General features: G+C 46.2%; 1 protein-coding gene across 4 annotated transcripts; it reads right to left on the bottom strand.

Moving 5' to 3' along the window:
• Positions 1–3,548: 3,548 nt before the first annotated feature.
• On the bottom strand, positions 3,549–16,518 carry MUC20 (mucin 20, cell surface associated). 4 transcript variants are annotated; one of them, XM_073903334.1, is made up of 4 exons: positions 16,385–16,518; positions 11,826–13,175; positions 9,703–9,794; positions 3,549–3,869 (listed from the first exon to the last, which is right to left on the bottom strand). In XM_073903334.1, the coding sequence occupies exons 1-4, from the start codon at positions 16,479–16,481 to the stop codon at positions 3,819–3,821; spliced, it is 1,590 nt and encodes a 529-aa protein (XP_073759435.1). In that variant the 5' UTR covers positions 16,482–16,518; the 3' UTR covers positions 3,549–3,818. The 4 variants fall into 4 exon arrangements, with proteins under 4 accessions (XP_073759435.1, XP_073759469.1, XP_073759508.1 ...); XM_073903368.1 differs by lacking the exon at positions 3,549–3,869 and adding an exon at positions 7,202–8,007 and having other exon boundaries at positions 11,826–12,689; positions 16,385–16,509; XM_073903407.1 differs by lacking the exon at positions 3,549–3,869 and adding an exon at positions 7,202–8,007 and having other exon boundaries at positions 11,826–12,416; positions 16,385–16,509.
• Positions 16,519–20,843: the final 4,325 nt, after the last annotated feature.

Genomic DNA, 20,843 nt, shown 5'->3' with positions numbered 1-20,843 from the left:
GGCACATACATCGCTAGAGAGAGATGGTAGGCTGGGGGGCAGTGTCCAGCAATTAGAAAGAAGGGGCTGTAAAAGAAGAAAGAAGGGGCAATGCAAGCATGGTGGACTGGTGAGACTTTGCCCAAACCACTGTAATCCCAAAACTAAGTTACGCGACAAGGACTTTGTAATGCGACTCAAGCTCAGGGAGGGGAAGGCTCGCTTCGAGCATAAGTTCCAAAAATTACATCTCACCTTCAGCCAGTGAGGACTCTTGGCAAGGGATTGACCCATGCTGTGCAAGACATGGTTGGTATAGATACTGTGTGTCCTCAAGCGTGGGAAGAGGAAGACTAAAAGAAAAAAAAGCAAGATTGCAAATGGGGGGGCAAGGCCACCCAAACCCAAAGTCCTTCTTCCCCTCATCCGTCTTCAGTCATTAAGCTTCTTCTCTTCTCACCAGGCAATGGTGGAGGGGAGGGGGTGCAGGAGGATGGGAGAAATGTTGCAGGTAACCCTGCCACAGGCAGTGGAGATATCTGAAGCCTAAGAGAAGCTCGGGGGCTTGCTACAGAGAAGGAAGCCCACAGATTGGGAAAAAGAGGAGAGGGGACGCTGGTTGAAGAGGGGGCTTTCCAAGTAAGGCTGTCGGATTTAGCAAATAAAAACATAGGAAGCCCAGTTAAATTTGAGTTTCAGAAAAATCACAACTAATTTTTTAGTACAAGATGTCCCATAAAGTGTGGGGGACACCCATATGTTTTAAAAAGTATTCATTGTTTATCTGAAATTCGCATTTGACTGGATATTCTATATTTTACCTGGCAACCTGATCAAAATGGCTGAGGCACTGAGCGTGTAGAGAAAGGGTGTCATGAAAAAGGAAGGAGGCTGGGGTGCCCGGGTGGCTCAGTCGGTTAAGCATTTGACTCTTGATTTCGGCTCAGTCCATGATCTCAGGGTCTTGATCTCAGGGTTGTGAGATTGAGCCCCATGTGGGGCTCCCCGCTCAGACTTCAGACAGGCTATCTTGTTTAAGTCCACACCCACCTTTGTCTGTATGAAATACATGACATTTTCACCTCATAGACACACACCTTTGAGTCTTTTTTTATAATTTTATTATGTTATGTTAATCACCATACATTACATCATTAGTTTTTGATGTAGTGTTCCATGAATCATTGTTTGCATATAACACCCAGGGCTCCATGCAGTACGTGCCCTCCTTAATACCCATCACCGGGCTAACCCATCCCCCACCCCCCTCCCCTCTAGAACCCTCAGTTTGTTTCTCAGAGTCCATAGTCTCTCGTGGTTCGTCTCGCCCTCCGATATCCCCCCCTTCATTTTTCCCTTTCTGCTATCTTCTTCTTCTTCTTCTTCTTTTTTTAAAACATATAATGTACTATTGGTTTCAGAGGTACAGGTCTGTGATTCAATAGTCTTACACAATTCACAGCACTCACCATAGCACATACCCTCCCCAATGTCTATCACCCAGCCACCCCATCCCTACCACCCCCCACCACTCCAGCAACACTCAGTTTGTTTCCTGAGATTAAGAATTCCTCATATCAGTGAGAACATATGATACATGTCTTTCTCTGACTGACTTATTTCGCTCAGCATAACACCCTCCAGTTCCATCCATGTCGCTGCAAATGGCAAGATTCCATTCCTTTTGATGGCTGCATAATATTTCATATATATATATATACACCACATCTTCTTTATCCATTCATCTGTTGATGGACATCTTGGCTCTTTCCATAGTTTGGCTATTGTGGACTTTGCTGCTATAAGCATCAGGGTGCACATACCCCTTTGGATCACTACATTTGTATGGGGGTAAATACCCAGTATTGCAATTGCTGAGTCATAGGGTAGCTCTATTTTCAACTTTTTGAGGAACCTCCGTACTGTTTTCCAGAGTGGCTGCACCAGCTTGCATTCCCACCAACAGAGTAGGAGGGTTCCCCTTTCTCTGCATCCTCGCCAACATCTGTCGTTTCCTGACTTGTTAATTTTAGCCATTCTGACTGGTGTGAGGTGGTATCTCATTGAGGTTTTAATTTGGATTTCCCTGATGCCGAGCGATGTTGAGCACTTTTTCATATGTCTGTTGGCCATTTGGATGTCTTCTTTGCAGAAATGTCTGTTCATGTCTTCTGCCCATTTCTTGATTGGATTATTTGTTCTTTGGGCGTTGAGTTTGATAAGTTCTTTATAGATTTTGGATACTAGTCCTTTATCTGATATGTCCTTTGCAAATATCTTCTCCCATTCTGTCGGTTGTCTTTTGGTTTTGTGGACTGTTTCTTTTGCTGTGCAAAAGCTTTTGATCTTGATGAAGTCCCAATAGTTCATTTTGCCCTTGTTTCCCTTGCCTTTGGCGATGTCTCTAGGAAGAAGTTGCTGCGGCTAAGGTCAAAGAGTTTGCTGCCTGTGTTCTCCTTTAGGATTTTGATGGACTCCTGTCTCACATTTAGGTCTTTCAACCATTTGGAGTCTATTTTTGTGTGTGGTGTAAGGAAATGGTCCTTTCATTCTTCTGCATGTGGCTGTCCAATTTTCCCAACAGCATTTGTTGAAGAGACTGTCTTTTTTCCATTGGACATTCTTTCCTGCTTTGTCGAAGGTTAGTTGACCATAGAGTTGAGGGTCCATTTCTGGGCTCTCTATTCTGTTCCACTGATCTATGTGTCTGTTTTTGTGCCAGTACCATACTGTCTTGATGATGACAGCTTTGTAATAGAGCTGGAAGTCTGGAATTGTGATGCTGCCAGCTTTGCTTTTCTTTTTCAACATTCCTCTGGCTATTCAGGGTCTTTCCTGGTTCCATACAAATTTTAGGATTATTTGTTCCATTTCTTTGAAAAAAGTGGATGGTATTTTGATAGGGATTGCATTAAGTGTGTAGATTGCTCTAGGTAGCATTGACATCTTCACAATATTTGTTCTTCCAATCCATGAGCATGGAACGTCTTTCCATTTCTTTGTGTCTTCCTCAATTTCTTTCATGAGTATTTTATAGTTTTCTGAGTACAGATTCTTTGCCTCTTTGGTTAGATTTATTCCTAGGTATCTTATGGTTTTGGGTGCAATTGTAAATGGGATCGACTCCTTAATTTCTCTTTCTTCTGTCTTGTTGGTGATGTATAGGAATGCCACTGATTTCTGTGCATTGATTTTATATCCTGCCACTTTACTGAACTCCTGTATGAGTTCTAGCAGTTTTGGGGTGGAGTCTTTTGGGTTTTCCACATACAGTATCATATCATCTGCAAAGAGTGAGAGTTTGACTTCTTCTTTGCCGATTTGGATGCCTTTGATTTCTTTTTGTTGTCTGATTGCTGTGGCTAAGACTTCTAATACTATGTTGAATAGCAGTGGTGATAGTGGACATCCCTGCCGTGTTCCTGACCTTTGGGGGAAAGTTGTCAGTTTTTCCCCATTGAGAATGATATTCGCTGTGGGTTTTTCATAGATGGCTTTTATGATATTGAGGTATGTACCCTCTATCCTTATACTCTGAAGAATTTTGATCAAGAAAGGGTGCTGTACTTTGTCAAATGCTTTTTCTGCATCTATTGCGAGGATCATATGGTTCTTGTGCTTTCTTTTATTAATGTATTGTATCACGTTGATTGATTTGTGGATGTTGAACCAAACTTGCAGCCCAGGGATAAATCCCACTTGGTCGTGGTGAATAATCTTTTTAATGTACTGTTGGATCCTACTGGCTGGTATTTTGATGAGAATTTTTGCATCCATGTTCATAAAGGATATTGGTCTGTAACTCACCTTGTTGATGGGGTCTTTGTCTTGTTTTGGGGTCAAGGTAATGGTGGCCTCATAAAACGACTTTGGAAGTTTTCCTTCCATTTCTATTTTTTGGAAAAGTTTCAGAAGAATAGGTATTAATTCTTTAAATATTTGGTCTCCTGACAAACAACAGCCCAGGGCCAGATGGCTTCCCAGGGGAATTCTACCAAACACCTTTGAGTCTTAAATAAATGGAGAATTTTCCCCAGGCCTTCTGATTCTTGCTGGTTTGGTAACATTACTTCTGCTAATTCTGGTCATCTCCAGTAATTCTCTCCTCTCTCTCTTTCACACATACACACACACACACGTAAGCATAATTACACACTTTAATTCCCAAATTCTTCTAATTGGTATAGACTATACTACTATATTTTACAAGCTTCCAAGAAAGGCCATCAGCTTGCATGTACATGTGTGTCTTTATATGCATATATATAGGATAAATTATCCACTTTATCAGATATCCCTGATTCAAATAATGCAAAGCAAGAAAAGAAAAGCTATTTAAGAATTGGATTTATGTAACAGGTATTACCTACTTACGAAACTGTTCTTCATCCATGCCTAATTATAGTGCAGCTTCTTAATAATGATATCATTAGATTTTTATTTTGTTTGACTTCGACGCTGAGTAGCATTTTCTCAACTCTCAGAGCCCCGTGCCCATATTTCCGGGTCAGCTGCTCATGGGGACCCTCCTCTCTGTTGTTCAGCAGACAGTTGAGTGCCGTCCCTATGCAGGGCTCTGCACTAGTTTCTGTGGCTACAGTGATGAATTCTGCATGGCACTTGTCCTGAAGCATATATGACTTAACAAACTTGTAAGCAAATAAAGCACGATGTAGCATGTGAAGTGTGTAACAGAAACATACAGAGACTAAAAAACCAGATCCTCTTTAGGGGATTTGAGGAGAGCCACCACAGGGAGGCACTGAATGAACTGGGCTTCTAAGCATGAATAGAAGTTTTCCAGATGAAGGCACCAGAGAGAGGGAGAACCTTCTGGGGGCAAGAATCATGATGTGCAAACTCTGGATCAAAGCAAGTGTGACTGGGAAGTAGTGAGGAGTTTCCTGTGGAAGGAACATAGAACATAGGAGATGGGTCTATAGGACACAGAGCTGAGAAATTTGGCCAAAAGCCATATCATGAAGACCCTTATATACAAAGCTGGGAGTTTTATTCCTTTGCTAGGAACAGGACTAGCTTTGATTTTGGAAAGGGAGCTTCTAAAGATAGTGTAAAAGGTATTTGGGAGCAAACACACACACACACACACACACACACACACACACACACACACACACACCACACACCACTATTATTAACCAAATGACTACACTGGGATAACCTGTATTTTGTCTTGCCTTTTTCCTTTATTGGCTGTTATAAACATTTCTGTAATGAACACATTTATTTATTGGTCTTTGCACAGATTCTTAATTATTTCCTTAAGATAAGCCCTTTGGAATGAAATTGCTCAGGTAAAAGGATGCACATTTTTAAGGCTTTATATAGTCAAATTGCCCTCCAGAAAGACTGTACAAATTTCATTCACACCAATAGTGTTTAAGAGTGTTCTTTCCCCCTACACCCTCATCATGGAAATTATAATTTTTATAAATCCTTACCTATTGACACACAATTAGCAATATCTCACTGTATCAATTTACTTTTTTTTTTGCTAGTGACGTTTCTTTTTCATGGAAAATAGGCAGTTATATTCCTGCTTCTGGAAGACATTTATACTACTTTCCTATGGGCATGTTTGCCTTTTTATTGCTTTGTAAGAGCTCTTTATTGCTTTGCGTATTAAGGAGACTCTGGTTTTGCCATATATAGTGTACGTAAGTTCTTTCAGTTTGTTCTTTCTGTACCTGTTTACCCTCACCTACTAAGTTTAGCCCCTGGGGGGAAGAGACATCTTTGAATGCCCCACAGCACACAACATGTCTCTCTTCTGTTGTGGGTGCTCAGCAAATACGCTGAGAAGAATGTTTGACTTATTTTGTCCAAATTCCTTTATAAAACTCATTCTGCCTCCCTCTGCAAGAGGAAGGAGATCAGTTGAATACATATACTCCCCTTATTCACAGCAATATCCGAAGTTGTGTTGTGTCCTCCATTCATTTAACAAATATTTACTGAGCACCTTTTATGGAGTCACGCATTGTGCTAGATGCTAGGGATACTGGAGTGAACGAACTCTTATATTCTAGTTGAGGGAGACAGATAATAGGACAAATAAATAAAGTATGTATTATGTTAGGTTGTAAGCAGCATTAGGAAGCAAATCAAAGCATGGGGATGGCCAGGTGGACTCACCGAGACGGTGAGAGAGGTGGAGGTGTTACCGAGTGGATACCTGTAGGAGAAGCCCTCTGAGCAAACTGAGCAACACATGCAGAGGTCCCCAGGCAGGAGCATGCATGCAAGGCCTGATGGATTCCTGGAACAGCAAGAAGGTCAGCATTGCTGGAGTGCAGGGAGCAAGTTAAAGAGGCTGGGGGAGGGGCACAGGTCGCACACAGCTTTGCAGGCCATTGTAGGACCTTTGCTTTCTGTCTGAATGAAATGGGAGGGTCTGGAGCCAAGGAGTGGCATGGTCTGCCTTACATTACAGGCAGCCACTAAGAGACAGCCCTGGCTGGTGTGCTGGGACTACACTGGGGTTGGGGGGCAAAGGTAGAAACAGAGACCTGTTAAGAGGGTATGAGTAACCCAGGTGAGAGGCCATGGCAGATTGCACCAGGTGAGAGCAGTGGAGAGGGTGAGGAAGGGTCAGATTCTGGGCTTATTTTGACAACAGTAGAGCCAACAGCATTCTCCGACAAGCTGGATGTAAAGTGAGTGTGAAGGAAATAGGGGAATAAAGACTGGTTTTGAGAATTTTGGCTTGAGCAACTGAAGGATGCAACTGACATGATGAAGAAGACGCAGGCCGAGCCGGTTTGGGGGAAAGATTGAGACTCTGACTTTGGAAATATTGAATGCAAGGTATCTTGGACCAAGCAGGGAGGTTGAATGTATACACTAACAATAGTTGTACATAAGGAGTGGGATTTTAGAAATGTTTTTCTTTCTCTTCCACTCCTCTTTCTATTTGTCTTTTTCTCTTGGTCCTTTTGAATTTTTCAGAATTGTAAAATCATAACAATGGAAAAGAGATTAACTACATTTAATTTTTTTTAGGGGCAGGGTAGGGGCAGAGGGGGAGAGAGAGAGAGAGAGAGAATCTCAAGCAGGCTTCACGCCCAGCACAGAGCCTGAAGCGGGGCTCAATCTCACAACCCTGAGATCATGACCCGAGCCGAAATCAGGAGTCGGACAGTTAACCAACTGAGCCACCCAGGTGCCCCATAGCCACATTTAATTTTTCAAAAATAATAATAATAACTTGACTTATGAGCTAGAGGGGAGGAATAATTTTGTATTGCAGACCTTCTTGTGATCTGCTTGTGTCCAGAACTTGAAATTCAAGTCAATCCAACAAACATTCTCTGTGCTCCTACTACAGGCCAGGTTCAGGGGATACTGAGATACATACGGGTTTTGCTCTGAAGGAGCTCAGAGTTCAACAGGCTCCAGGGCCAGCCTCAGTAAGTGCTGTAATTGAGGTCCAAACCAAGAACCAGGGAAGAATGAAGGAGAGAGAGAGTAAGGAGGATGCACAAAATCCCTGTATCATAAAAATGTCAAAAAAACACCCCATATGGATCAAATAGATAACCTCTGGACCACACTGTGTGTAATTTTAATGTCTGATGGAAGCACAAAGAAGGTGGACAGACAGGTGATCAGATCGCTCTTTACTGAAACATAACGCTGTGCTAAAGGAAGTCCAAGGACATCTTTGGAACAAGGGAAGTTCCTCCTCCACCCCCACCCACCATCACACACACACACACACACACACACACACACACACACACACACTGAGGCATACGTGAGCCAGGGTCCCGCTGCCATGTCTGGAGTAAGGGCTTAGGCCGGCTGACCTCTTGGGAAGCTTCCAGGTATATCTCAGTGCAGTACCGTAGCTCCAGTCTGGGGTAGGGGAGGTTCCCAGGCTGCAGGCAGCACTGCCCCCTTGGGCACACAGCCAAGCCTGGCTGCAGGGGATGTTTCTTAGCCCCTCCTGACGCGCAGCAGAGAGACGTGGATGTGAGGCACGTAGGTATGCAGTTCTTGGTAGAGCTGGAGGGCGCAAGGAGCAGGAGGTCCTTCCAGCCCAAATTTGGCCCATGAGTTCACCACAGGCCAAGGACAGGAAGGGACAATGGGAGAGAACATACAAGGAGGTCAGCAACCCTTCCTGAGCCCCCCACAGGCTGGGCATGGGCTAGGTGCTTCACACACATTGTATCATTTACCCTCACAATAACCTTATAAAGCAGGTAGTAGCAACTTCATTTTATAAGGGAGGAAAATAATATGGAACAGCTTACCCAAGGTCACACATTTATGAAGTGGAATTCACCCCCAGATCTATATGGCTCCGAAGTTTGTTGTTTGTCTGAGCCCTGAATGCTTTGTCTGTGTCCCGCTCCCAACAAGAGCTCATGCCCAACACCCGCACGGCCTGCTTCCTGCCCCTCAGCTCCTGACCTGCTCGTTTCTCCCCGGCCTCTTTCTGACCCCGGAAATAGTTTCCAGTTTGGGGGCTCAGATTTGGCACCATTCTGGCTTCCCTCTTTTTTTTTTTATAAGATTTATTTATTTTATAGAGACAGAAAGAGAGAGGGGCAGAGGGAGAAGGGAAAGAGAGAGAATCTTAAGCAGACTCTGTGCTGAGCACAGACCCCCAATGGACAGCTCGACCTCACAACACTGAGATTGTGACCTGAGCTGAAACCAAGAGTCGGACACTTAACTGACTGAGCCACTTTGGCGCCCCTCTGGCTTCCCTCTTGGACTAAGATTCACACTTGCTACTTTGATTATCATGTGCAGTAGGCATTTGTCATTTCTCTAGCTGTCCGTTTTCAAACTCCCCCCCCAAAGGGAACTCCTTATTATGGGAGCCCTGATGGGCCCCATTCCACTAAGAGAACTTCAAGGGCCCAGACATTCCCTCTTCTCATCCCCTGGTAGCAAGATGTGGGCACAAGAGCTAAGCTGAGCTGACCTAGTCTAACCTTCCAATGATTCACACCATCCCAAAAGCTCTGACCCCAGAATTCCACCACTGGAAGCTTTGTCCAGTGTTCTGGGTCTTAGGGGAATTTTCCCAACGCATACAAATATATCCCAATCTTGGTTCCCATCTAGAACATACATCTGAGGGGTGTTTTCTGCTAGCATTCCTAGTTCCTCTGGGACTTGTCCTTCTCATTCCATGTGGTTCAGTTTGAGCTGTCAGGCATGGTGGCAATTGCAGGCCAATAAGATCAGTCTTTCCCCAGTATAATAGGCAGGTCTTGGGAGAGGGAAGTGCCTGTGACTCTGGGGCTGTCACAGCCACCTTTCCTTACATGTGGAAGGAGATTCCAAAGAACGAAGAGGTAAGAGAAGGAGAGAAAGGAAATCTTGGTGATCATGTCTAAGCTGCTGGATCCAGCCATAAGTGAAGTTGGAACAGTCACTTCTTGGTTTCTCAGCCAATACCTTGCCTTTTCTGCATAAGCTACAATGAGTAGGGTTTCTACTACTTGTAACCCAAAGTCCTGCCTATCTGCCCATTAATATCATTGACCTTCTTCCAAGGGCTAGAAGGCCTGACCTTCCAAAGGCCTGAGGAAATTGGGGGTGAGGGAAAGAATTTTTTTACATAGCTCCAAAGGGGAATTCCCAACTCAGGAAAAACAGGCAGAAGCCAAGCCAAGCAGAGATTCTTAGATTTAGTTCCTAAAACTCTCCTCTACTTTCCTGGCCTAGAAAGTGCCCACTCACCTGCTGCATCAGCCTCTCTGCCACTCTGGGGTCAGTGAGGTCTTCTGGGGAGGCCACACTCAGCTGCAGGAGGAGAAAGCCTCCATCCCCCCCTGCAAGTTTAGAAAAGCAGGAGATGAACATATGGGTAGGTCAGTTCAGGAATCGTGACATGACCTGTGCTACCCAGCCTCTGTCCCCACCTCTGCACCTCTGTGCTCACTCTCATGTGTAAATGGGTCCATGCTCACATGGGATCTTTCATTTATTCACTGCAAAGAGAAAGAGGATTCCCACTTTCCAATAACTAGACTCCTTGTAGTGTCTTCCCAACAAGAGTGAAAGAAAAGTTGGCTAAAGGCCCCATCCACATTTGGAGAAGTCAAAAGAATAGTGTGAAGAAGGAGAAATGAAAGTGAAATCTAGAATGTTCTTGATGCCTGGAGGTCCCAGATGGACTGTTAGCAAAGGATCCAGACAGGGCGAGTGCCAGAGAGAGGTCAGCTCTCAGAGGGGATACCTCAGCCAATTCGTCCAGCTCTGAGTTGGCAGAGGTTTCAATCCAGCCTTCCGGATCTAGCAGCTCTGGATGCTAGTTCTGGCTTCTGTAGAGCCCTAACCTCCTTGCCTTCACCTGCCACCTTGCAGTCATTTCTTCCTAGCAGTTAGAATTGATCAAGTGATTGCACTTCTCTATTTCTAGAGATAGAGATAGATACCAATATTGATATTGTATCGATATCAATATATATCGCTTTCATCCTCCTTGTGTTTGCTGCCGTATGCATATTTCATGGCTGGAATAGTCACGAGAAAGTGATTCTTTCGGTTAATGTGTATGAAGGTAGCTGGGTAGCTGGGGAACAGCTGTGGGAGAGAGACATTTTATGCTGACCCCTTTTGTACCTGTTGAATTTTAAATCATGTCAATGTATCATCTAATCAACAAAAAATAAAGAAGAGCATTTTAAAATAAAAATATATTAATAAATCGAGCTTTAAAAAATGAAAGCCCAGTAGGAGACTATGAGATGGAATCAGACTTCCGTTTGGAGTCCCAGTGCTATCTTTTCACGGTCTTTAAATCTATTTCCTCACCTGTCGGGTGGGGCAATAACATCCACCCCCTGAGGTGGTTCTGAAGGTTTAATTAGAAGAGATAACGCATGCAAAGCTCGTAGTTCCCTGCCTGATGTCGGTGGGAACATTCAGCCGGTGGCACGGCTGACCGGCCATGAAATGTTTTCATGTCCTCCTCTGCTGGAATACAAATGGTGTTCGCTAAGGTGGTTGTGATTAATATTTTTATTTCACCTGCCCACAAAGGCGGGACCAGCTGAGGCTACCAAAGGGATGAGGCACAAGGACAGTGTCAGGAGGGAGGTGGAGGCTCCAGGCTGACAAGGAGCTGGGCTGACCAAGCAGCCTCTCACGAGCGGCTTCTTCCCTGAGAAGTATCTGTTGTCTTGGACATTGTAGCTTTAAACCCCCAAACCTTCACCTTATTTTTTTATTTATTTAGTTCATTCATTCATTCATTCATTCATTGTCACTATCTCTGGTTCCAACCCCAGCAAGCACATCCAGTAAGCCCCACTTTCATGAGGTCCCAGCTGCTCAGAGGGCAGCAGCTTGGGCCAGATGTTCACATGGTGCCCCTCTGTGTGGCTCTAGCTGAACCAGAAGCTTCCAGAGCATGAGGACTGTGGTTTTTGAATAAAATTTGGGGCCTCGCCTGGCACATAGTGGTTACTCAACTGTTAATGTCATGGAAGGGTGGAGCTGGAAAGGACCTCATTGTTCATCCATCACAATCCCCTCCAGTTACTGGTGGAGAAACTGAGGCCAGAGAGCAGAGAGGAAAAGGACCTGTCCTGGGTCACTAGGTTGTTAAGGGCAAAACCAGGATCTCAAACCATTTCTCCAGACTTCTAGCCCCACAGGTTTTCCATACACCACCCTAAATCTGCTTTGTTTCTGACTTTCGCAAGAATCTCTAGAAGATCATGAGGAGGTGACATCAGAGACTGGGCTCGGAATAGGCCCCAGATCTTTCCTTCCTCGCTACCCCTTATTAAGCACGTAGACATCCTGGAAACTCCAAACCCCGCATCCCCAAGATCACAGCTGTGGGAGCCCCTTACCTTCAGTAGTTTCTGGGGTCCACCTTGGCTGAGCAGTGGTGGGCAGAGCTGTGGGGGCCTTCCCTCCAGGCTTGCTGGCTGCCTTCGAAGTTTTTACTAAGGTTGTGGTCTTGACGAAAGTGATGTTTGCCTCTCGGCTGCTGTTGGCCATAGTCAGATGGACAGAAGAAAAAGGGCTCCTGCTGATGGGGACAGACCCATGGGTTGTGCTGTCTGTGGTAGAAGGCTGGGAGGGGGTGGCGTTCTTGCTAGTGGCTATGTGGGTGTGGCTGGAGGCCGAGGCCGAGAGCCCAGCAGGGGAAGCCACTTTACCCACTGTTGACCCAGTCTCTGTGGAGATTGTAACTGCTCCTAAGACCTCAGTGTGGCTTGTTGTCTCAACAGAGAGGACTGAAGTTTCTTCCATGGGGTTGATGCTGACTGTCACCAAAGTTGTGCTGGGGGTTGTGGGCTCGGCTACTATTGTTTCTCCTTCTATGCTGCTATTAGCAGTTAGCAGGGTCTCAACTGTGGTATCAGGTGTGGCTGGTTCTGTGGCACTGGCTGCTGCTGAGGTCTCTGCAGAGGTCATGGTCTCGGTGAAGTGTGATTCTGCCTCGGTGGAATCAAACACAGCTGACACCTCAGGGGGAGACAAGGTGTTTCCTCCTGTGGGGTCGAGATCTACATCCGAGGTCCTAAGGGTGGTGGCAGTTATTATTGTTTTGATAATGCTACAATTGGTAATCTCCATGTCAATGATGCTGTAGGACAGCAAGTCTTTAGCTGAAGCAGTCTTGTCAGGTGCCAGGGCCTGTGAGGTGGTGATGGCCAGAACTGAGTGGTCTGAGGAGGCACTGCTGTCTGAGGCCAAGCCTTGGGCTTCTGCAGAGGTGTGAGTCAATGTCAAGATGTCAATTAGGATTCTCTTTGCCTCTTCTGAGCTGTCATCAGTACAAAGGGTGTCAGAGACAGATTCCACAAGATCACTGCCTATAACAGTCTCAACTGTGGTCATTCCAGTTCCCATGGGGCTGCCACTTGTGGCTGATGCCTCCATAGGAGTGGTGATCACAACCATGAACTTGGACAGTGTCATTTTTGTGAAGGCCCTGGTCTCTGTTGCAGGAAAAATGGTTTTGGTTTCCCTAGTCTCTGCTTCTGAAATGGTGCTGGCCAGGATTAAGTTCCTATCAAAGGTCTGGGTGCTCAGGGTTTGAGTTTCCAAAGGGATGTGGCTTGGCACAGAGGTCTCAACAAGGTCAGTGGACTGGAATGCTCCCTCTGAACTTGTCCTGAACCCCGGAGTCATGGCAGGCTCTTCTATATGGTCGGTTGTCACCAAAGGACGTGGTCTGCTGGTGCTAGGGTCTGTATTGGGTAAGACCAACATTGTGAGCCATGAGTCTCAGTGGACTAACTTCATACACGCTCTTGTGTTTATGCCCTGGACACCCTGGGGGGGGGGAGAAGTTGCTTTTATGCCATTTTTCATCTATACATACAAGGAAGAAGGAAGCACTATCATCAGGAAGACCAATCCCTTGTGTCAGCCATGGAACTGGGATCACCTGAAGAATGTTCTCTGATGACCCAGTTGAGGCAAGCAAGCCTCAGAATCTAGTTGATTATTGGTCTGAAGCCATCAGAGGGAATGCATGCAGCCAGGATCCAGCTTCAAGGGGAAGCAAAGAAGGCAGAAGTCCAAGTGAGCCAAGAACTACAGAGCAGGGACCCAACTCTCGGAACTTTCTGAAAGAATCCTTGTCAGTTTCGCACCGATACTTTTCTCATCCAGCAGATGTTTCCCCATGGAAGTAAAAACCCTTCAAATACAAGAAACATCTGTGGTTTTGTATTTAGAGGTAGCTGGGAGGATGGGGGAGAGGAACCTCCACAGACAGAGTAGGTGATGGCTGCTGCAAAAGCGAAGGGAGCAGGCCGAGTTCTTGGGAAAGGGGCAAGCTTCCCATTCCTGCTCATCTGACATGGCAGGGATGGGACCCCGGAGCTACAGAAATGATGCACCAGCCATGTTCCATAGGTAGCAGTGGGCCAAGGGAGGCACATGTCACTCCTTAAAGAGATGCTGTTAGCATTTCTCCACAGGGCAGAGCATCTCTGTCCACTCAACGGATCCTCGGAGGTTGTATGAGTGGTGGGTTGGGTGGCATTCATTGCCTGGGGGACTACAGCAGGATCTTTTCATGGGCGGACAAGCGTGCTTCTCCCGTCTACGGAGGAGGAAGTGCTCTCTCTGTAAGTGGGCCAAGGACCCTTTTGGGGAGGGTTGCCAGATTTAGCAAATAAAAATACAGGATGCCCAGTTAAATTTGAATTTGAATTTCAGATAAAGAATAATTTTAACGACAAATTATGTTTTTAGTATGTGTACTTCTCATGTAATATTTGAGACATACGTACAGAAAAAGCTTTGTTACTTGAAATTCAAATGTAAGTGAATGTCCTGTGTTTTATCCAGTAACCCTACCCTTGGAAGGAAAAGAATCAAAATATAAGCCCCCCTTTTTGGGGTCCTGAAGACTTCAGATGGTCTTTACTGAGGTCTACTGGCCCAAAAGTACCCAAGGACCCCAGGGAAGTACAGGACCATTTGGTCATTGGTCACTTCTACTCTGGCTGTCAGGATGGGGCCCCAGATCCTCAGTTTGTCCTCTTGTGTCTCTCCCTCAAAGATAAAAGAGCACTGGGCCAGGAGGCAAAAGGCTGGGCTCCAGCCCTAGGCCTGTTGCCAACTAGCTCTGGAGTCCTGTGATTGACTGGTTCAAATGCTGACTCTGCCTCCTACCAGCTAAGCCAGTCACCAGACCTCTCCGAGCCTCTCTTGTGAACGCGGGTTATCCTACCTGCCTTGCTGTGGTGGTGAGGACCAGAGGAGAAGGGGAATGGGAAAGTCTTATATCCCAAAGCCAGCAAGGGTCACTAAGCATCCCTCCACAGCCTTGTCCCCTCCAAGAGGCACTTGAGAGCACACAACCTTCTTTAATGCAGTGAGAATGGCAGGCTGTCCCCGCATGCAGATCAGGTGAGTCATAGCATCCACTCTCCTTAGTTGTTCACAAATCATGCTTTTACGGGAATATACTTTCTTCTCCCCACTTCAAGGCCCAGGATATTTCTCCGAGGTTCCTCAGTCCCCACATGGTGGAGTCAAAGCCGTTCTGCATCAACCTACGTAGCCTAAAGCCCAAACAGGTGTTCTTGTGGTCTGACCACCGACCTCCCCAGAAGTATTTTCTACCTTTTCCAGGAACCCCGTGATATCATCCTGCTGTGAAACCTCGTCATGCTTCCCAAACCATAGCCTCTTCACACCCCCCTGGGACTCTCACACCCCTTACCCAAGTCTCCTGCCCACCAGAGTTCTTCTCAAGCACAGCAAAGCCTACCCAGCCCTGTATGGCACTAGAATGCTGCAGCTCTCCCGGTCCCTTCCTCAGATCAGACTGGCAGAGAGGAAGGTGTGTGTACTTTGGACCCTGAGTTTGAGTCCCTGCTCTGCTGCTTACCAGCCATATGACTCTGGCCAAGTATCTGGGCTCCAAGCCTGCATTTTCTCATCTCTCAAATGGAGCTAAGGGTACCTATTTTGTAGGGTTTATGAAGATTAAATTAAATTAAATGTAAAACGTGCAGCACAAGCCTGGCAGATCATGAGTGTGTACAGAAGACAAAGTAGTCTAGAGTTTACCCGCATGAGGAATAAAATCCTGGCTTTGCAGGTGATTTGTTGAATCCTGGTAAGCCTCAGTCCCATCACCTCTGGGGGCAGGGGTGGGTAGGAATAAGACTCGTGTCTCTCTTATGGGGTCATTGTGAGGATTAAAAAGACAGAGCTTGGGACATCTCTGTACCTTCCTCTCAATTTTGCCATGAAACTAAAACTGCTCAAAAAAATAACCTTTTTTAAAAAAAAAAGATAATTCAGGATGCTGATAGAAAGGGAGACTATATCTGGGGGGGTATAGAGGTTATATGGGAATCTCTGTCCTTTCTGCTCAATTTTGCTGTGAACTCTACAAAAAAAAAAGTCTATTAAAAAAAAAGACAATGCATGCGACAAGCTTGGCACAGTTCCTATTACACATCTATGTTAGTTCTCTTCTTTTATAAGAGCCCTGCCTCCCTCAGAATCCACCCTCCCCAAGCAGTCTGTGACAGACTTTTCACACACAAAAACTGGTTTTTAAAGGAAATCTGGGCTAGGAAATAAACTTGGAGGATTTAGAACCTGGTCAAGCCATTTTCTTTGGCTTTAGTCAGATTTATCCCCAGCGGCTACCCCCCTGGCCCATTGCTTTCCTCGGCCTCCCTTGCCCCCCCTTCAGTCTCATGCAGAAAGACAAACCCACAGTCACCGCACCAGGACGTCACTCATTCTACAGACCGAGGTGTCAGATGTGGGGCAGCTGACACACTGCCATTTGCATACTCTTTATCAACAACAGGAAAATACTTCAGATGTAGCTTTATGGTTAATTGCAATTAACCCAAGAGGGCTGCCGGTACAGAAACTCACACCCAGAGCTCTGTCAGGATAGAAGCCCCCACCTCCTTACCTGCGGAGCTCCTGGGGGCCCCAGCTTCCCAGCAGAAGAAAAGGGGCAGAGCCAAGCCCCAGAGAAAGCCCATCCTCGGGGAAACTCCGGCCACCATTGCCCAGCACGTCTGCCCACTGCCTCTAACTGCCACCTTTTCCTGCTTCCTCAATCCAGGGAGGAGGGGCGGGCCACCCGCCTTGGTGTGACTGGATAGTTTCCAGAATGCAGCCAGGTAATCACAAATGCATAGGTTGAGAGCTGGCAGGGTGCATGTCAAGGGCTGTCAGCAAGTTAACCCTCCTGCCCAGTGGCCTCTCCTCTCTGGAGATTTGGAGGAGTTTGATGGTAAGATGTGGAATCATTTCCACAGTGATATTCACTCCCCGCAGCCAGGGAGGCCAGGGAAAATGGTGTTTCACATTTCCCCCCTTTCTACAACCCTTCCTCCTCCTCCCCCGACCCCTGTGCATGGGTCTTAGGCTTTTAGTTCAGTAGACCTGGGTTTCATTTCTAATCCTAGCCTTTTTTGGCTCTGTGATCTAGGGCAACAGTTAAGGAAGGAGCTGGAAACAGAATTTAGGGCAAATTAAAGAACATTTCTGAAGCTCAACTTCCTGATCTATAAAATGGGCATCATCCTTACCTTGCTGGGCTGTTTTGTGAGGATTACACGAGAGAGTAAAGCTCTTACACAGTGCCTGCTACATACTTGTTGCTCATGGAATACATATACATCCGAGGTGCTCAATAAATGAGAGCCCTCGGGTCGTGAGATGGAGCCCCACGTTAGGCTCTGCACTCGGCGTGGAGACAGCTTAGGACTGGCTCTCCTTCTGTCTCTCCCTCCCCCACCCAAAATAAATAAATAAAATCTTAACATAAATAAGTGAGAACCCTGGCATTTACCCTGATCCTCAAGTGATAGAGAGAAGGGACAGCCCCCCAAGGTCTGCAGGAGACAGGGTGGAGCAGGACTCTGATCTCTAATGTCTTTCCAATGATTCCTGTGATTCTGCATCCCTGTCAGAGTCAGGACCACGTCCAGAGCCAGAGTGGAATGCGGAATGGGGAAGGCACTAGCTGGGAGAAGGGAAAGTGTAGGTGTGCAGGACAGAGTCACAGGGCCTGGGAGGAGGGAAGTGTGAGGGCGATGACTGAAGGAAGCTTATGGGATTTGACCACAAGAAGGGGACTGAGGCTAGAGAATATATTTTCAAATGCCCTAGAAATGAATTTTACCCCTTCCAGGGGCCAAGGAATGAGCTGTTATGGCCACGGCCAGTGGTGGACAAAGGTACCTTGGGGATTCAGGGCCAGAGTTTTGTGATGAAAGCCACTCTAGAGTAGAGTGGATTAGAATCAAGAAATCACAAAATCCCACTGCTGGAAGGAACTTCGAAGTGCAATCAGAAAACTTAAGTTCTGTTTCCAGCTCCTTCCTTAACTGTGGCCCAGGAACTGTGTGATTTTGGACAAGATACTTGCCTTCTCTGGGCTTCCATCAACAAGGTCCTCTTGGCCACGCAGTCTGAGGTTCTGCATTTGGGTGTGAGACACTGTCTTCTAGAACTTCACCCTGCGCTGGGATAAAGAACCTTGCTGCCTAGAAGGAGGGAGTCATTCCAGAACATGGGGGAAGACTCTGTGAGAAGAGGCTGAGGGGGTACACCTGGGACACTGCCCAGCATGCGGAGTCCGAGATCTTGAACCCCGGTTCCAACTACACCATTGATCTGTAGAGTACCCCTGACAGGCTGAGCCATTCCACCTTCCCATTCAACCTAAATCCTTTACTTTATCAAATGGGAGGATGGATTTCCCCTTGGGGGGGGGTTTCCAGTGAGGAGAGGAGGTCCTGGGGGCCACAGCAATGGCCTGAAGTCGGTTTGGCCTGTCTAGTAACATGAGTGCGTGTGATCCAGTATGGGGCTTCCCCCTAGAGAAGACGGAAGAAATCTAGCAAAAAAACCCAGAACTCTTAAATAAATACAGAGAACAAACTGGTGGTGGCCAGAAGAGAGGCAGATGGGGGTGTGGGTAAAGAAGGGAGTAAGGGGTACACACTTCCAGTTATAAAATAAAGAAGTCACGGAATGAAGAAAGAAGGAAAGAAAGAAAGAGGAAGAAAGAAAGAAAAAGAAAGAAAGGAAGGAAGGAAGGAAGGAAGGAAGGAAGGAAGGAAGGAAGGAAGGAAGGAAGGAAGGAAGGAAGGAAGAAAGAAAGAGAGAAAGAAAGAAAGAAAGAAAGAAGGAAAGAAAAAGAAAGCAAGCCTGCAACTCCTTTCCACCACTTCCCTCCCCTCCTGGGCTGCCTCTCTGCCCCACCCGGGCTGGGAGAGGGACTTCCTCATTCCAGCAGCCCTTGGCTTAATCCACAGACTGAAGTATTCCAGGCGCCATTCTCTTGCCCACCACAGACTTCTCCTCACCATTTCCTTTCTCTTGTCATCATTTAAGTGATCAACAGCTCAGCTCCAGCCCAGTTGCCTATGATGGGATCTAACCAGGAACTTGCTGGCCGCGAAGCCTGGCTGAATACTTCCCTGGGTTTGCTGGATTTTGTCTGGTCCATCTTCCTCTATATCAGGGTGGGGGGGGGTGGGCAGGGGGAATTTCCAAGCCTGAGCACATGACTGTTGGCCCTGGAGCCATAATAATCGAATCCGGAAAGTTTCTGGACCTTTTTTTTCCCCTTCCCAGCCAAACCTCAGCTCTCACCCTGAATGAGCATTGGAGGCTGGTTTTGTTAACTTAACAAATGTATATGGAGCACCTACTATATGCCTGCCACTGTTGTAGGCATTTGGAATACGTCACTGAGTACAATAGGTCCCTGACCTCATGGAACTAACTTCCTAGTGAAGAGAGATGGCAAGCAATAGACACAATAAATAAGTGAATTATGTACGGATGAATACTATGGGAAAGAGAAGGAAAAAAGACAAGAAGAACCTGGTATTGGGGGATGGCAGGGGGAGGTGCAGTTTGCTGTGTTAAATAACATGGTGAGATCTGAGCAATGAGCTGAAATTGGTGAGAAAGTTAGTTGGGTGGATACCTGGGAAAGAGCATTCCAAGCAGTGAGAACTGCTAGAGAAAGGTCCAGGGGCTTAAGGCAGGATCAAGTTCAAGGAGCACCAAAGGGCTTGTATGACTGGAGCCATGCTAGGGGGCAGAGTTGGGGGGTAGGGGGTAGATTGATGAGGGTAGGTGATAAAGGGCCTTGCCAGCCTTGGGGCTGGTACTCTGAGTGAGGTGGGAACCAACCTGGGGAGTTTTTTTTTAGCAGAGTAGTGATGGGATCTAACTTTAGAAGGATCACTGTGGCAGCTGTGCTAAGAATGGGAGGCTTTTTCCCTAGTCCAGGCAAGAGATGAGGGTGGCTCTGACTGTGGGGGTAGCAGAGGACATGGTGGGAGTTGGTCAGATTCTGGATATATTTTGAAAATAGAGTTCACATGATTTCCTGCCAGACTGATGAGGGATGTCAAAGAAACAGAAGTCAAGAATAGGTATAAACTTCTCAGGGTGCCTGGGTGGCTCAGTCGGTTAAGTGTCTGATTCTTAATCTCAACTCAGGTCTTGATCTCAGGGCTTTGAGTTCAAGCCCCATGCTGGGTGTAGAGCCTACTTAAAAAAAGAAAAGAAAAGAAAAGAAAAAAAGAACAAACTTTTCAGCTTGAACAACTGGAAGGATGGAGTTGTCATCAGTGCCCTTTGGGTCTGGCTCTTTCATCAGAGTATTTAGAACCCCTCCCCCCACAATGAAACCAGTGCATATTGTAGGGATGAGTCTGATTCAGAAAAAGGGTTATCAAGGAAAGCCCAAAGCACCAGCCTGCCAAGAGTCTGATAAAAGAGTCGACTTGGTCAAATGTCCTTGAAATACAAGGTCGTAAATCTGCTAGACCACTGAGTTATAGCCTAGCTCCACAGGCCATAGCTAAGTTGTTCTGGGTTTGTTGGGAGGAAAAATCTTTTTCTCCTCCAAATTGGGTCCAGTGATTGAGGGCCTGCAAATTAATCGAGAACAGATAAACAGGAGAAAAGACCAAGTTTATTGACAGGGTACCCAGGAAGTTGCTCAGTATTCAGTAACTCACAGAATAACTGGAGATCAAGGTTTATATAACAAAGGTAATGAAGGAGTAGGAGTGGAAGGGATGAGGGGCTTAGGGTTTCCCTGGGAAGGTATGGAAAGTTCTATTAGGCAGTCTGGCTCTATGGCAGCTGAATGGGTTAGAAAATCACTCAGAGGGAGATTTTAATGGCAACTATATTTTCGGAAAGTTCTGCTTTAGTCAGTTAAGAGAAGTTCAGATAACATTTCTTTCTACATCTTCTGTAGCTCCAAATTTTCTACTTTATTTTTTTTAAAGATTTTATTTATTTATTCATGAAAGACAGAGAGAGAGAGAGAGAGGGAGAAGCAGGCTCCCAAGGAGCAGGGAGCCCGATGCGGAACTCGATCCCAGGAT

The sequence above is a fragment of the Callorhinus ursinus genome, unplaced genomic scaffold (genome assembly GCF_003265705.2).
Source record: "Callorhinus ursinus isolate GAN/ISIS: 27379988/994484 unplaced genomic scaffold, GSC_fseal_2.0 scaffold1, whole genome shotgun sequence".
Taxonomy (NCBI): domain Eukaryota; kingdom Metazoa; phylum Chordata; class Mammalia; order Carnivora; family Otariidae; genus Callorhinus; species Callorhinus ursinus.
The sequence above is the reverse complement of the archived record's forward strand: the minus strand, read 5'-3'. Positions and strand labels throughout refer to the sequence as shown.

Bases quoted from the DNA above. Each gene is read 5' to 3' on its own strand.
- MUC20 (XM_025869065.2), bottom strand. From the start codon at position 16,481: ATGGTGGCCGGAGTTTCCCCGAGGATGGGCTTTCTCTGGGGCTTGGCT. The intron at 13,176-16,384 runs GTAAGGAGGTGG...TACCCAATACAG, and splicing joins GGCCCCCAGGAGCTCCGCAG to ACCCTAGCACCAGCAGACCA. The intron at 9,795-11,825 runs GTAAGGGGCTCC...CTAAACTTGCAG, and splicing joins GACCCCAGAAACTACTGAAG to GGGGGGATGGAGGCTTTCTC.